General features: G+C 42.8%; 1 protein-coding gene across 1 annotated transcript in view; it reads right to left on the bottom strand.

The window, feature by feature from the left end:
* The window catches only part of baiap2l1b (BAR/IMD domain containing adaptor protein 2 like 1b), a 30,090-nt gene that overhangs the window by 10,203 nt on the left and 6,232 nt on the right, over nucleotides 1–13,655 (bottom strand). The window contains exons 4-10 of the mRNA XM_075454891.1: nucleotides 9,580–9,641; nucleotides 8,254–8,325; nucleotides 7,428–7,562; nucleotides 3,544–3,696; nucleotides 3,011–3,166; nucleotides 2,470–2,575; nucleotides 1,641–1,857 (exon numbers count right to left, since the gene is read on the bottom strand). Coding sequence (XP_075311006.1) covers nucleotides 1,641–1,857; nucleotides 2,470–2,575; nucleotides 3,011–3,166; nucleotides 3,544–3,696; nucleotides 7,428–7,562; nucleotides 8,254–8,325; nucleotides 9,580–9,641 — 901 coding nt within the window. The remainder of the gene's footprint in view (nucleotides 1–1,640; nucleotides 1,858–2,469; nucleotides 2,576–3,010; nucleotides 3,167–3,543; nucleotides 3,697–7,427; nucleotides 7,563–8,253; nucleotides 8,326–9,579; nucleotides 9,642–13,655) is intronic.

The following is a 13,655-nucleotide window of genomic DNA, read 5'->3' as shown; positions in this document are numbered from 1 at the left end:
ATCACTGCGATGCTAAAGAAAATTTTTATCGATCGCTGTGGTTTATAACCTTATAAACCAGCATGTTTCTTTACTTATCGGATTCAAATGTATCCAACAATATTCAGTCTAGCAGTGGTAGCTGAATCAGTTTAGGAGTTGTCAGATGAGTTGCTAGGATACACTATCAATAGCTAATTAATTACAAAGGCAAACCCAGCGAGAGACCCAAATGCATCAAAACCAAACTTCCTGTGGGACCTGAGGCCCATCTCCTCAGAGATGTTACTCTGATAAACACGATGAAATACAATTTAGTAACACAGCCTTTGGGAATTTCAGCTCAAACCGCCAGCAGCAGCGAGAAAAAAGAACAAAGTTTTACTTTGTGGCAGCCTTACTTTTGGGAGAAACTGAAACTACTCCTACTTGCCCTTGATCAATTTTACAAGGATGTATTTGCCAGGTAAGCTCCCTTGATAATAATAAAGATCAAACCTGATGAATGATTAGCATTCAAACACACACACACACACACACACACACACACACACACACACACACACACACACACACACACACACACACACACACACACCTCCTTGGGCTTCAGATCAAATCCTTATTCTATAAAGTGAGACATCGCAGGCATTGGGAGGGTGGGCTGGGCTGGGGCCTTTCTGTGTGGGAAAGTAGGTGGTTTTCTGGATATTTCCTGTGTTTTTTTTTCTGCTCTGCTGCTGTACATCCCACCCTCAGGCCATGATTTATTTTGACTCCCTTATCAGTGAAGGTTCCAGCTCAGCCAACGCTGACACGCCTGAAGTCAGGTCAGTAAATGCACACGGTTAGCCTAACAATTAGGCCAGTTAGCGCAGGAGAGTCCCACTGTTACCGCGCTCACTATTATCCCACTATTTATGTGATTATGATGTGGATTTTACTTCTCAAAAACGTCAAATTCAGCCACAGATGAGAAGACACAGAACAGTATCTTCAGGAGGAAAAACATGCTGGTATGGAGGTGCGGTCCTGTGAGCACAAGGGTATCACTCACTCCCTCATTGAGTGGACTTTAGTGGTGGGGGACGGAAGCTAACATCCTTTCCTCAATGATAGGATCATCTCTTTTTCCAGCAGGTATCAATGCATTATCAGAAGTAGCAGTAGGAGCATTAAGAATACCTGCAGTACTTAAATAGAAGCAGTGAATGCCACCTACAATGATAAATACCATTATTACTTGTTGTGCTTGAGTTGGTTTGATAGAAGTCTTGGAAAGAGCGCCTGAACAGTTAAGTGTTGGTAATAATTGTGGTACAGGTGGAAACCAAATCTTTTTTTCTTATTTTTCCCCCTTCCATCAACAGCACAATAACACCACAAAGAAACTGCAGCTCGACTGAAAAAGATTTCACCGACAAGTGACGATGCTTTTAATGATATTTAAACTGAACTTGGCTTCCATAAAGGATGGCGTACCCATAACATCCCTGGAGCTCCCTCACTGCATGTTTTTCGCCTCGGATAATATTCGTCCTGTTTATATTCCGGTACGTGCACCTGATTATTTTTAGGTGTGAAGCTTTACCAGACCCCATACTGTAGTCCTGGTAACCTAATCAGCTAAATGCAAGTGGCTTATATATAGTTACACTTACTTTCTATTCTTCTCCATTTCACCATACATCCACCCATCCCTCTCATCAGGGATGAGCAGAACGATGATGTCGCCCTCGTCAAAGCTGAGCAGTGTGCTGTTGTTGCCAGCTGTGTGGGGGAAGACGGTGCGCACACGTGGTCTCTTCACAATATTGTTGAGGCCTGTGGCGACAGACACAGACCTGGCAAGGTTGTTCTCCTCACTGTTCCCATGGTCTGGGGAAAAAAAAACAACAACACTACAACAATAAGATCACAAAAGACTCTAATAATAATAGAAAAGAAAAGAATTGATCACTAAGCACTTGGGAAAATTGAACGGAAATATCAGTTTCTATAAGATAGATATATAGATGGATACTTTATTAATCCCGAGGGAAATGTAAGGAATTTCATTTTCAGTTATTTCATCTGAAATGAAAGGACTGGACAAACTGAAAATATGACCCGATGGTGGCTCTATGAGAGATCAACGGATTACATATCAGCCACTGCCCAATGGAAAACATTTCCAGCATCAACCCAATAGATAACAATGCTTTTGTGTACATATGGTGACCTCATGGTTGCACATAACAGAAAGTAACGATCATCAAAGTCGGTTGGATTTAAATCAAAGGGCAGCAGAACTGCAAAGAAAGAAGTGACACAACAGTATAATCCAAACCCAAGTGAGGCCAGCGCTCATTGATATTGTTATAGGTAGGATGTAAGCAACTTATCTTTCAGGAAAGAACAAACACTTATTTTAATTACACTCTCGTGTTGAAAAGTTCAAAGCCAGGGCAGCGGAAACAGAAGTGCTAATGAAAACCAATGATACGTTACCTGGGCCATTATTGGTAGAATTAGATACGCCAGTGTTATCTTGGGCGAACATGTTAGCCAGAGGACTGGTCTGAGCCTTCAGAGGTGGAGCCGGTGGAGTGATGTTCTGCCACGAGAAAATCATTAATGTCAGCAGTTTGGCAAATCCGTGGGTATAAAAGCAGCGTTACTTTTATTCACACTTTTAGTCACATATATTCTGTCACAACACCCGGCAGGAATGTGGTAGTTGTAGCACCCACTGAAATGGTCTGATTAAAAAGACGTGCCAGAGCCAACACGGCATTTAGGTCTTTATACAGCACAGAAGATACTTAATGAAGAGTTTTCTCATCACTGATATGTCATCCTACACAGAAAAACACAGTGCAATTGTCTCTTTAAGAGGTAAAATGAATAACTCCATCTTGTGCTGACAGGATATTGATCTCTACCATAGTATGCAAAAAGGGAAACTGTACTACGGCACTCCAAGACGTTAACATGCGGTATCGATTATGTGAAGACTTCTTTGATTGTCCCCTTATCCCTCCTGCCATACCACGCTGTGCCGTGATGGGGACGGGGAAGGCAGTGGTGTGATAGTAACTGGCGCGCGGAGTCCCTCAATCATAGACAAAACACTCTCGGGCATGTCGGTGGCATCGTTGCACTGGTCCTGCCAGCTGCTCAGCTTTCCCGTCAGTATGTCTCTGGCCTATTCGGCAGCCGTGGAAATAAGAAAAGATATTAAAAGAAAACATGAGTAATCAGCAGAAGCCGTGCACACATTTCTGTCACTATGGCAACGTGGTATATTGTGGCTCCTGAGACTGTGAGCTTTGGAATGAAATGTTCTACATTATGATTCGAGATACAAAAAGAAGGTGTTCTGTCCAGAAAATAATATTATTCAGAGTCTCGTTTTGACAAATAAATAATCACATGGCAACATTATTAGCCTTTTTCACTTCTTTTTTTAAACCTCACATTAAATCTTATAACAATTTTTTATTTATTTTTTTCTTTCCACAGCAGGAAAACCAAACTTGCATCTTTGTTCCAAGAATACAGCGGGTCAGGGGTGGCCCGTACCTTTTCGTGGAAGGAGGCGAACTGATACGTGAGGATGCAGTGTTTGTCGACAAGGAAACAGAAGCGCCTCTTCTCCTCCAACAGAGCTTCCTTAAAGCCGTCTGCGATGAACAACTGCATGTCCGTCTGTCGGCTCGTCAATGTTTCCAGGCACTAAAAACATGCAGGCACATATTAAGGTGGATCAAAACAATTCCCATAGTTTCAAATATATATGGATGTCTATGAACAGCTGAAAACAGTCTGAATCAACAGGTTTCACTATGGTCGAGTCTCATCCTACGAGCTAGCATCTCCTGGAGATCATCTGATACTCTTATCTCGCGGCGCACATGTCGAGCAGTCACAGAGAGCCTTTGATTGAGCATGTACACACAGTCCCAACAAGTGGGAATTACATAGAAGGAGCGGTCCTTTTCTGAAAATCGTAATCTCCCTCATGCAGGGGAGCGGGTTTTGTTAGCTTACAGTTTGTTGTATTCACACAGGGCAGGGAGTGGTGTTTGGAGAAAGGACAGAGCAGCAGCGTGAAGAGGGGACAGGAGACATCAGTCTCAGAGAGGCTCCGTCTTATCTACACAGACAGCCTGGGCTTATAAAAAGCAGGAGGGCTGTGTGCGTGGAAGTGAAAATGGATGCAAGAGAAGAAAAGAGAGGTTTCATTTTCATGCAGGACATAGATGGCGATAAACCTCACATTTTTCCAGAAAAGGCAGATGCCATGCATATGACTGATGCTACTGTTAACAAGTTCAAATCCTAGGCCTAAAAGTCCCTGTGGGGACCTACCTCTCTAGCATGTAATAATTGAGTGGCTCTGAACTTCTTTTCTGAAAAAGAGTGATGTACAGCACAGTCAGATTACAGTGCTGACTAATTCAGCTCCTTTTAACACTGTCCCTGATTTCTTGTGCAAGCTTCTTGCCAGATCCATATCTCATCCAACTGGCTGCAGCTGGCACGCCTGTAACGGCTGTTAACACCATGACACACACCTTCTTTATTCAGCTCTCACTACAGTCCTCATCTTGTAAATCCTTAAATGACTGAGGGCTTTATTTACCAGGAGGCTGTGGTGGGTTAAACGTCTTTTGCATCTACTGTTTACCTCGTTCCAAGAAACAAACAGCACATTGTAGCAGCCACTTGGAAGGACGGCATCACAGTATTGAGTTTAACTCAAACATAAAAGTCATTTGAGGGTGTAAAAACTCATTTCAATCAAATGCTTAAACCGAAACGTTGACGTAACCGTTTCCATGACAGTGGAATACGCTCTTTAACAAGCCCAGTGTGCACCGTGACAAGTCTAGGTACTGAAGACATAATCTTAGGCCAAAAAGTTCTGTCTGTTTGACTGTGGGCTCAGTGCCAGAAGGTCCGACAGCAGCCTGTCCATCCAGATCCGCTGGCATCTCCGTCACAACAACCCGACAACAGGCTTCCCTTTGTGGGTTCAACGAACAAGCAGATGCAAATTTCACAGGCAAACATGCACCTCTCTACACGAACGGCATCAACCCTTTATGTCCCCCTTTTGTGCCTCCATTTTTCAAACTGCAAATTTTATGGCAGATCTTGACAAAAAAAGAAAAAGAAAATATGGGTCCCTTTAAGTCGTCTGTAACTGTTTTACTACAGCAGCACACCGACTCACAGAAACTTTGATGTTCCTGCTTTGATGTTTGATGGACCTCTAGAAACCATCGATATTTATAAATTCATGCCAGTTTAATTCCATGTGTCGCAATTACAAACCTGCAATATAAATTTTTTTTCTAAAGGATTCCATCATCACAACAGTGCGAAATGAGACAAAGTTAACGTCTCAGCTCCGTTCTTGAAAGTAGGGCCGACGTTATTGCACTTTGATCAAAATGCACAGAAAATAAAATGTTTGATCAAGGATCTGCAGTTTTTTTTTTTTGAGGATTTCTTTCTTTTTTTTTTTTAATGACGGTTATTTCAACTCTGTTCTGCTTCACAAACAAGACCTGCGTCTCCCGAAGGCGAACGCCACCACGAACAAAGCGGAAACGCTTGATCTCTTATTCACTACTCGTCTTTGTAATCAATGTGGGCTACTGATAATTTCAACACCACATTTGCATTTTAAGTACTTTCTGTGCTTGTTTGTTTTTCTAAGAATTGTATCTAAATAACTTTGGTAGAGCATCTTAAATTTCAATTCTACTATTCTACCATTTTGACACAACCTTTAAATCTGTTTACATGTGTCAAGACTGCAGTGAGCCTGTTGTTACGGTAAACCTATATTGATCCTGGGCTACAGGATTTAGGCAAATGGCAACAGAGAGATAAGGGGAAAAAATGTACACTTCCTCAAAGGAATAATCCTTCATGTCTCCTTCTGAAATGTGGAAGGCTTTGATTCACAACTCAATCTTTGTTTTTCTTTTCAAGTTGAACCGATTTCATCATTGACAATTATGACAGTGCTCCTACGTTATCTTTGTCTTTTCTCTTTCCGTTCTATGTCTCTTTGAAGTGTCTTTGTTGTCTGGCAAATCATCTGGTGCTTTAAGCTCCTGTCTCAGGGCCCTTACATCCTGTCTGCCTGTTTACAGGCACATCACGCTGTCTATTGGGTCTCCAAATCCTAATGCCTGGCCTTAAATTCAAATAAGAGAGCACAGCAGCAAGTCAACAGTCTGACTCTAGGTCTGCTGGGGAGCTCGGGGAACAGGGGGGTGAAAAGGAAAGCGAGAACAGAGGAAGGTGAGAGGAGGGAAAGGTGGAAGAACATGGGAGAGGAGGAAAAATAAAAAATAAAAAGAGGAAGGAAATCAACAAATGATATTATAATTCTGAAATTGGAGGAGCTTGATTATAGAAATAAAAAAAATTAAAAACTTCCTTGATCATTCCAGTCCTGCCTTTCTCTCGCAGGGAATGGTAGACTGTGTTGACAGAATAAAAAAAAAAACTTAAATACGCACACAAAAACACACTTGCAAAACCTCGGCTGACAAGCTACCTGACAGGATCAATGGCAGGCGGGTTATGCAAGACCTGCTGTGCTCTCAGCGACGCAACTTCGGGAATAAACTCGCCTGCAGTTTTCACTCTGCCGTCACTGCTCGGGGTGTGGCAGCATTGTGGGATAACTACCTCAATCTACTACGATGATCTAACAAGCCACAGTAAATAACTGCGCCCAGTGCGGTAAAACACTTGTGGTAACAATTACTCCGTTTTTTATTTTTATTTTTCCTCTCCCAAAATGGATCGTATTTGACTAAGAGCACGGACAGATTAATGGTCAAATTTGGACAAAATACAAAGACCAGGCCTGTGGAAATTCAAGATGACTACTTCCTCTTCTGTATCAGACCTGAAAGTTTTTAATGGAGAAAAACATCTTTATTCATGGTTGTTAGGATGTTCATAATCAGATGACTGGCAGCTATGAGTTGGGGAGCAGGTTGAATCACTGCACACCCTGCAGATACGTGTATGCATATACAGCAACTTAAAAGTAGACGGTTTAGTAAACATTTGGGCACCTCCACTTGTTTGTGGTTTCGTCAGTGCACGTGTGCGGCAACCTGACGAGCAAGAAGGTGCGAGAGAGAGACGACAGCATACGGGTGTATTCATAGAGCAGACAAAAGAAACCCAACAACAAACAAGAATCTTCTCCTGCACGACTGCACAGACCAGACACTTCACACTCCATCCCCGACTACTGTTACAGCGGCTCTGGCATGCTGCGTATCAGGTGTCAAAGTTTATGTATGAATGAGAGCATCTGGGTAATTGTGTTTGCGTAAATATGAAGACGCATGTGTGCGCTTAAAAGGAAGCGCGTCCGCGCAGGACGCTTCAGGACACGTGTGTGGGTGTTTCTGCGTTCATCTCACCTCGCTTTCCTTGTTCTCGTACTTGTTGGCGTTCTTGCCTTGGCTCTTCCTCCTTAGCTTTTTCAGATCTGACTGGGACCTCTCCAGAGAATCTTGCTTTATCTTGTGCTCCACCTGGTATCTCTTGAACGTGGCCTGGGTCAGAGGAATGGTTCATGTGAACGCCAGAACACAAAGCTCAGAATATTTGTCATGCAGAGAATAAAGAATGAGTTTTACAAAAACAGTTTTGCTGTATCCGTAGGACACGTATTCAAGTTTCCCGTTTCCTGGTTGTGAATATTTCTACAAAACGTTTGATGACGTGTTCATTTATGCTCTCTGTCTGCAATATGGCAAAGATGCATTTGACACGAGAGAGAAATAACTTTTTTATTAATAATCACACACAGAGCTTTGCCTAAAATGACACATTTGTTGACTTATCTGCAGAAATATCACAAAACAACGACAATGGGGAATTTTTTTTTGTTGCTTTTTTGCGTTGTGTGGCTGACACAGTCACTTGAAATTAATTACCAAGCCTGTAGTCATAATTACAGAACATTATAGCCCTGAACCGCTGCACACCGTGAAATTACAGCGCTTTTTTTCCAATGTAAATAAAACTCTCACGTCACTAAGTGATCCTCTTAAGCGGCTCATACTGTTCGTGATCACAGTTGGCAGAAATCCGAGCATTTTACACCATATGCAGATATTTTGTGCACCTCCATTATCATCTGTTTTATGCCTTTGCTCTCAGAATTTGTTGATTCTGGGGTAATGGAGTGCTGTTGATTTAGTATGACTCACATGTAGACTCACATACACGGAAACTACTTACAGTCATGTATTTGACATCCATGTCAGTCTTCCTTTCCAGCTCGGTTATTATGTCTTTGTGGAATCTCTTAAACTTCAGGTGAAAGGGAGGAGGGGAAGACAAGGGGGAGAAAAAAAGCAAAGAAAACATTGGTGGCTAATGAGCTGACAAAAACTGACGGGGAATATGCAGTAAGTCTCAGAGAAAAAGGGACAGTGATCTTTCACAGTGTGCTGGTGCTTGTGGGTGGGGGTGAAAGCCGAGTCCTCGGTTGCTCTTATGAATGAGTCAGAAACAAAGCGTGGGAATGCCCATAGGCTTCTCCCTGGCTCTCATTTGTCCGAGGGCGTCAAAGCGCTCCCCTCATCGCAGACAGAAATACAGCGTCTGCTCCCACAATGGCTGCTTCAGCTATTTGGAAAGCCCCATTTCTGAACACACGCAGATGACCATGGAGACGGTGTCAAGCACATAACAGACAGCGGCGACGTCACTAAAAGGTTTTCTTCTGTTGTTTTCTGGGAGCCGAGTCGCTGCGGTGACTCACAAACCGGAGTCCAATTAGGAGACAACCCACCCACCGGTGCTGCTGGCAACACGGTCTCAGAGGTGTGCATCGCAACTTTTTCTGCCTCTCAGCTCGTCCTTAACGGGCTATTTTCATGCGGCCATTGTTGAATTTCCCCAAGCATTAAAAATGGGCAACACTGAATGAACATAATATTGCTTTAACCATTAAAACATTCTAAAAGCTCTTTAAAGTGGTGAGGTGATGTCAGTCGGGTACTGAAAGGGGAAAAAAAAAAAAAAAAAAAAGGAATTCTAAATTAATTCAAATAATTATTATTATTGATTTATTTTTTAAATGTAACTGGATTGATTTGTATGTTCCAGCATCTCCAGTATGAGACTGCAGTTTGTATAGGTACAGTAATTGCAACATTTCCAGCTGCGGTCGCTGCAGAGCATGTTGAGACTTGCTTGCTCTCAGAGAGGAAACAGAGCCACAGGTGCTCCTACTGTTCAAACCCGTTTCCCATCATCAGCCACCTCCTGTAACCTTTTACCCGTCCACAAGGCTTCTGTAGAAAGATATAGGTGGGAAAGACGGCAAGGCTGTGTCTATCTGTAGGAACAGGAGATAAAACTACTGTGTCGCTAAATCATGCCCTGTGACCCGAGGCTTAGCTTGGAGCTGTGTGGAAATATACTGAGCAACAGGTTTAGAGAGTGAGAGTATCTGACAAAATGCAGTCGAGTGAGGCAATGCAATTACAGCGCAATTAGATGACACGTGGATTTACAGCAGGCATGTATGTGAGCCTAAAAAACATATGCAGCACTCACATTTTCCTCCAGCTCAAGTTGAGCCTTTTTATGGACCTCTGAGATTTCCATCAGCACTACACCTGCCAGAGGGAAAGAACAAGGGAGGAAAGATAAATCCAGACGTTAATGTCAGAGGACTGGCAGGCTGGCAGTAATTCAATTGTATGCTTCTGTTATTTATCTACTTTTTCTTTTTTCTGTCTTTCCTGGGCTGAGAGTTGGATTGAGCTTATGTAAATATACTGAGCATCAAATAAAGACGCAGTGCACCGACAATGAGCACAGTGAAGACTGTATGCGCTGTATGACAGTGAAACGAGTCAACAACATACGATGATATTTGTCATCAGCCACTGAGGTTACAAAGGCTGTCTTTCATTGACATTAAAGAGAAATGTAAATGTAGAGAAATGCCTCGACCTGAAAAACTGGACCTTCTGCCGCCGTAATCAAAGAGGGCTCAGATGAAAAGCAGCCACAAATATAACACTGTGTATCTGCATAAAGCTCACAAAAGCAATCAAATTAGGATTATGGAACACAGAAAAACTAAATCTACTGTTGCGCCCCCCCACCCACCCACCCCATGTTAATCCTAATGTATTAGGATTGTGGTTATGATAAATCAGACCGAAGAAATGTAAGCAGCCAAGCGCTTCTCCCATACCTGCGTTGAAACCTAACAGACTGGGCTCAACCTTAAATGCTCCACTTGAGATGGTTGTTCCGTTTTCAGGTTACTTTACACTGCTTCGCTGCATTCCAGACCACTTTGTGAATGGTTGAATAAATTGGTTATGTTGCTTTGTGATGCAGCTACTAGAGTGTAGCAGATTTTGAACAGACTTTCTGCTAGTTCCATCTCCTTAAAACTAAAGTTTAAATGAACTTGTTTTCCCCTTTATTGTGAACCAAAGACCGCTTCTCTGCCATCTTCGACCCTCCCAACAACTCTGTGAATGTGCCATTGCTCTTTCCCTCTAAACAAGAGCAGCTAACATACTGTACCGAATTTCAGGGGTTGAGCGCGCTCCTGGGAAGGAAGGATGCGCCGAGTTTACGACACAAGACAAGCGACAGCAACATTCTTCCATAATTCAATCACTTAAACAAACCAAACATTTGGACTCAACAGTATTATGTAGTAGGAAGAGCAGTCTCTATCCAGGGCAGCGTGGTTTATTGACTGACAAGGCCTCTGCGTGTGCGAGAGAGAGAGAGCGACTAGCTGGTGCGATGCTTTTAAAAAAATAAAAATAAAAATAATAAAAAAAAAAAAAAAAATCACTATTTTTTTTTAAACACCTCTCAGACAACTTTGACCAAAAAGAGATCACCTTACCGCTGGAGGCGAAAAGGGAAAAAAAACGGAGAATCCGTTATCCTAAAACAGATACTAATAAATCGAAGTATAAGGTATACACAGTAACTGTACATCCTCTATATACTGTGTTACATAAAGAAGCAGGATGCATATCTTCAGAGCAGGAACTTGAGACGGCATATAGCATCTATTCCCCCGCTCTGAAGCCGAAAGCTGTAACGCACACACACACACGCACACTAGTGTTAATGCAGGAACCTTGAGACAGTGGAACAAACAACTCCTGTTTTTGAATTACAAACCAAAGACCTTGGCCTTCTTAAAGATAACCCGTTTTGATAGTTTAATAAACACTTTTACTCAAAGTGCATATTTGTTACAGTGTGTAGACAATACTACATACATGTTTTCAATTGAAAAAAATACACCCCCCCCAACATCATTCTGATGAGACATACCGTGCAAATCCATGCCAGCTATTCAATATGCTGGCAGGCGGATGTATCACTGTGACCTGTACATTCATCGGAATTTAAACACTGCCCTTCCCTGCCCTGCTTTGACTTATGGTGAGACTTGCTGTTACAATACAAACAGTAACCAGCAGATAAAAGACACAAGATCATTTCAGCTAATCTGCATTTTGAAAGAACAGAAGCTGTAGAGGCTGGGTTAGGGTGGCTATGGTGAACAGAAAGCGTCCTACGGTGCACAGTGAGGCAGAGGGCACGTTACGTTTAGGAAAAGTGGTGATGAGTGTGTTTGAGTGCTGTGTATGGCTAGAGGTAGAAAACTGGGAGAAAGAAAAAGAGTAGAAGACATGTTAGCAAATAGCAAGGCTCCACCACCCTATAGCAGATATTAAGAGTAAAAACAGGCACTAAAATGGCCAAGCTAACTGCCAAGGACTGAATGTCCAACACCACCTGACCTTAAAGTCCCCTCATCAGAACACTCTTCAAAATGTCAGGTGTGGTATTTGGTCAAACACTGGAAAAACAGGTTTACTTGCAAAGCACTTAAGCAACATATCCCTGCTGTACATCCGAACAATGATGGGACTAAAAATGTTTTGAATTACTGACGGGGAAGAAGAAACGGTAACTGGTTACGTCACAGGCATCAATAGTTTCATTCCAGCAGTTCACGCTCATTTGTTTATTGTTCGTCACGATCTGCACAAAAACGTTGCCGGGCAACAGGTGTGCTCATTCGAGCAAGTTGTGAGAGCACAAGTGCGTCAGAATGAGAATAATGCCAAAAACAACCCACCGCCATTAGCCAACAAAACCACACCGAGATAAACCCACACAACACAGACTGGCTGCCTGCAGCCCTGTTTGCTCAGGCTGGAAGTCGGGCCGGACTAAGAGCTGGACATAGAAGGTCCTGTTCAGCAGCGAGGGCTAAAAACAGTCAAATAACAAAATATAGCATCTGATCGGGTGACGGAACTTTATGTTTGTGGTAGGGGGCTGAGCTATTCGTGGAAGCAAAAATAAAGAACCATCAGAAACTTGGTTGATGTCTTTTGTTTGAGCTTCTGAAACACAATCAAGTCATTTAAAATCAGTTCTCTTCTCCTTCTCATCAGTCAAACAAGAAATGTTGTCCGTGTTCTGCACTCCTAAAATAGAGAAGAAACATCTTTGTTTTCCTCTCACAATCTTCGATATTCAGAGAGATGAGACTGTGTGTGCATGACTTAGCAGTACAAAGTGCACTGGATAGCTACAGGAGCCATTAAAAAGGTGGTCTTTATGGAGGGGGATATAAACTGGAACAAGTGGAGGAAAATGAAGCTAATACAGTCCGATGGCTAAATAAACAGCACTGAATGTGCACAAATGAGAAAACAGAAAACTCCATCCTCCCTCTGAGGCCATTTTGATGACACTTTGCCAGTAGCATGCAAAGAGTCCCGCAGTTCCTCCACTGTTTATGACTGTGGACAGAAGAATCCTGGCATCAGTGAGAGCGACCTGACACATCATGCAAACATGTTTGGATTATGTAAAGTGGGCTTTGTGTGTTGGTGTCCATGAAGCGTCCATAAAAACTATTTTTGCTGTAAAAAGACAAGGCTGGAGGAGATTAAGTTCAGTGTGGGCACAGAAATCCTTCGCAGTCGTGGAATCTCTCATTTTGGGAGCAACAGCTTTGGTTTTCCTTTAGTGTAACCTCCCCCGAGGAGCAACGCACTCGCACCCAGCAGCATGAGGCTCTGCATCGACTCAAACGCAATTAAAGCAATAATACAACAAGGTCGGATCAAACTGTACGCCCCGGCTTTTATTTTCTCTCTCCCTTCCACACGAGAAGTCAGATACTTGTGTTAACCGGGGAAGGAGGCGGTAGGATAAAAGAATTAAAAGGTGTGCCGGTCCTCCAATGCCTCTCAATAGTATCTGGTGTCTGGCAATGTGTCAGAGGAGCTCGGGTATCAGAGAGGTCAGCTGCACTACATCCATAAGCAAGTCTCAGTGACAATATGGAGACTGCCTTGTTTATATGACTGGCCTGGGGACTCTGACAGCATCACATCCTGACCGGTTCAGTTTGAGACCACTGGGTTTCAGTGATGTTCAGAGCACACTCCCACTACAATGCATTTGGGTTAACAGGCCCAGGTCATTCAAATAAACAAGACTGTTTGTGGTGGGTATTTAATCATCTGCTGCACTAAATAATCCAGCATAATGACAGACTAAACTGATCTGTCATGAGACCACACAATCTCTCCCTCTGCGTCCCTCCTGTGAGGATCAGT

Source organism: Odontesthes bonariensis, chromosome 21 (assembly GCF_027942865.1).
Source record: "Odontesthes bonariensis isolate fOdoBon6 chromosome 21, fOdoBon6.hap1, whole genome shotgun sequence".
Taxonomy (NCBI): domain Eukaryota; kingdom Metazoa; phylum Chordata; class Actinopteri; order Atheriniformes; family Atherinopsidae; genus Odontesthes; species Odontesthes bonariensis.
The sequence above is the reverse complement of the archived record's forward strand: the minus strand, read 5'-3'. Positions and strand labels throughout refer to the sequence as shown.